The sequence below is a fragment of the Brassica napus genome, chromosome A9, assembly GCF_020379485.1.
Source record: "Brassica napus cultivar Da-Ae chromosome A9, Da-Ae, whole genome shotgun sequence".
Taxonomy (NCBI): Eukaryota; Viridiplantae; Streptophyta; class Magnoliopsida; order Brassicales; family Brassicaceae; genus Brassica; species Brassica napus.
In genome coordinates, this window is record NC_063442.1 from 6,560,367 (window position 1) to 6,563,532 (window position 3,166).

General features: G+C 43.1%; 1 protein-coding gene across 1 annotated transcript; it reads right to left on the bottom strand.

The window, feature by feature from the left end:
• Positions 1–316: 316 nt before the first annotated feature.
• LOC106450093 lies at positions 317–2,829 on the bottom strand. Its single transcript, XM_048740226.1, has 2 exons — positions 1,093–2,829; positions 317–1,048 (listed from the first exon to the last, which is right to left on the bottom strand). The coding sequence occupies exons 1-2, from the start codon at positions 2,827–2,829 to the stop codon at positions 317–319; spliced, it is 2,469 nt and encodes an 822-aa protein (XP_048596183.1).
• Positions 2,830–3,166: the final 337 nt, after the last annotated feature.

The window sequence follows — 3,166 nt, forward strand, 5'->3', positions numbered from 1 at the left end:
TGTGGTTTGGAATAGATTTTTCTATTAGTATAGCTTGAACTATTAATTTTACTATATTATATGAAGAGAAAAAATTAACTGCAAGCATATAAACCCAAATCAGAGGATATAGGATAAACATTAGGTGCTGACGATGTTTTGAGTAAGTGTAAGAAGGTCACATACTAAATGACTGTATGCCATGAGATTAAACTGTTATTAAAATTTTAAAAATAAGATTGAGATAGCAGAATAACTTGTCCACTTCGATGCTTACGCTGTGTCTCCCCGTTCACTGAGATAATGAGTCGTCCGATATGCAATGAAATTACGACAATTATTCACTGCAATCAAACTTGGGTATATAAAATGTATAAAGTAAATGTGTAGCTCTAACCTCGGTCATCCGGACGTCTTTAAAGATTTCTTTGTATACAATATTAGTAACTCCGTCTTCACCGCCCATGTCGGAAGTCTCGTCTAAAATCTTAAGCCCATTCGGAGTTGTTACTCGAGACATGGCAACGTATAACTGACCATGAGTAAAAACAGGGCGAGGAAGATATAAAGCAACTTGGTTTAGGCTTTGGCCCTGGCTCTTGTTGATCGTCATGGCGTAGCACAGTCTGATCGGGAATTGCCTTCGATTAAAGGTGAAGGGATGCATGGTATCAGTGGGACTAAGTTGTATCCTAGGGATCAAAACTTCTTCTCCAACATCTGTCCCAGTCATAATTCTCGCTTTAACAACCCTGTTACCTAGGCGAGTAACCACCATTCTTGTACCATTGCACAGACCTTGATCCTGATTAAGATTGCGCAGCATCATCACCGGAGCTCCAACTTTGAGGCACAATCTGTGGTTAGGGAGGCCCGGAAACTCAAGTGAGTTGAGGTACTCTGACGGGTAGTGGGTGGTCCAATCATCGTCTGGCGTAGCTTCTAACTCCACTGAATCGGAACTCAAATACTCTCTAGCCTGTGATGGGATCTTAGAGAGGAGATAAGCGTTCACCTCATGTACGGTATTATTGGTAGGTGTCAGCACGGCCCTCTCTTTTAGGTAGTCCTTATCCCGGTAGTTTGGAGGAAGTTAGGATATGCAGCATGCGCCAAAGCTTCGTGTGGTGTCTCTGAGCGAGATATCAAGAACCTTTTGTCCACAATAATCTGATTCCCTTCCTCATGTTTTGGTTTATTCGACGGCAAGGCGTCAGCTTCCCCATCTCCGACTTGTAGAATCCATTTTGCGAAGTCCTTATCTTCTTGCCGCAGCCGCATGTTGATGGATAAGGTGAATACTCGGGCCATTTTCCATAGATATGATTTGCTGATGGATGCGAGTACAGTGTCTGGCCTTTTTCCGTGTGGAATAACTGGCAAAATCTGTCGGAAATCCCCGCCGAGAAGCACCGTTTTGCCACCAAAGGGCTGTGTGCTAGCTTCTGGATTCTCATGCGTTAACAAATCTCTGAAGGAACGATCCAAGGTTTCAAAAGCGTGCCGGTGTGCCATCGGAGCTTCGTCCCATATTATTAGATCTGCCTTGGATATCAATGCAGCTAAACTCGACCCTTTGTGTATTTCACACATTGAACGATCATCTAGATTCAGAGGTAGTTTGAACCGAGAGTGAGCTGTCCTTCCTCCCGGGAGCAGCAACGCTGCGATGCCAGCTGTAGCAACCGGTATAACTACTTTTCCAACTGACCTAAGCCTTGCGATAATAGTTCTGTATAGGTATGTCTTTCCTGTTCCTCCTGCACCTGAGACAAAAATTAACTGGCCCAAACGTTCGTCTACTGACTTCAGTATAGCAGCATATACTTTCTGCTGATCAATATTCATCGCTGAGAACAATACCCTATGCGTCTCTTCTCCTTCCCTTTCAACATCATACATCAGCTCCTGCCGCAAAACTTGGTTGTTTACCTCTGATAGTATTGAATTGTCTGGCCGAGGCAACTCATCATAGTCTGCTAGAGACTGGTTATGCTCTTTTAAATGTTTTTCAACCTCGAGCAGTGTATACTGCTTTAACTGCTCATCTTGTAAGTCGAGTCCTGGAAATCGAAACTCCTTTCGTTTCATGTACAGTATGTCCTCTGCTAGAAACATCCAAGTATGCTCCCAAAGCTTGAGTGGGTCTACAACTTGACAATAAACCAAGATAAGCACAAACAACCTTCTCAGCTGCCGTCCGGTGGCCCATGAAGATGGCTCCTCTATTGCTTCATGCCACTCTTTATCATCATCAAGCAATCCTCGTGCATAGCACGCTTCTTTGAATTTCTTATAAACCACATCTCCTACCGTGTATAACACGTCATAACCTCTAGGACCTTTAACAACATTTAGCAGCATCCTTAAGAAGTATCTATCACCAGATGCTGGACTGACATACACGACTCTCCCAATAGCTTCCCCTTGCAACCTGGGTGTCCATACCTTGTCGTTAGAATGGTAAACAAACCTTGAAGGAAATTCAACATATGTCAGCTCCCTAGCTTCTTCGTATGTGTCGCATGCCTCAAAAAACGCTGTTAACATTGACTTATCAATATTTTCTCGGTATACCACCTTTGATAAGTCAGAAGTTTCGTCAAACACCATCACATGCTGACCTGGTAGATGTACGGGAAGCTTCACAACATTGGGCAGATTATAGTGTATGGGAAAAGCGAACAACCTCCATGAACCTTCGCAGGCTGATATGTACCGACACTCCAGAAAATTGTTGATCTCATTAGTCGTGTCTGGCTCGTTCTTGTGTATAACGACAGTTGCTCTATCAACGCCTTTCGTTATGTATTTGAAAAGATTTTTATTGCACTGGTTCTGCAACACCATTCAACGTTGATGTGGGCTTGGTATTTTTTCAGCAGACTAAGATTATGAGGCACAACGAAACGATTATCCACCTCGATATCACCCTTGATTACAAAATCTCCAGTACCAGCTCTCCTTCTATAAACAACAAATCCATATTTGTCAATTCTTGTTTGATCCGAAGAAGGTTTAGGAAAACTCTTAGTACACTCTCCCTTTTCCATGCATGGCGATTTTGGTCGCAACTTACCACACGGGCCATGAATCATATGCCGCTCTACCAGTTCAAACCCCTCTTTATTATCAACTTCTCTATCGGAAACTCAGCTGAGATGTATTCATCAATCATCGCAGCGGA

Bases quoted from the DNA above. Each gene is read 5' to 3' on its own strand.
- LOC106450093 (XM_048740226.1), bottom strand. From the start codon at position 2,829: ATGGTGTTGCAGAACCAGTGCAATAAAAATCTTTTCAAATACATAACG. The intron at 1,049-1,092 runs GCGCATGCTGCA...TACCGGGATAAG, and splicing joins AGACACCACACGAAGCTTTG to GACTACCTAAAAGAGAGGGC.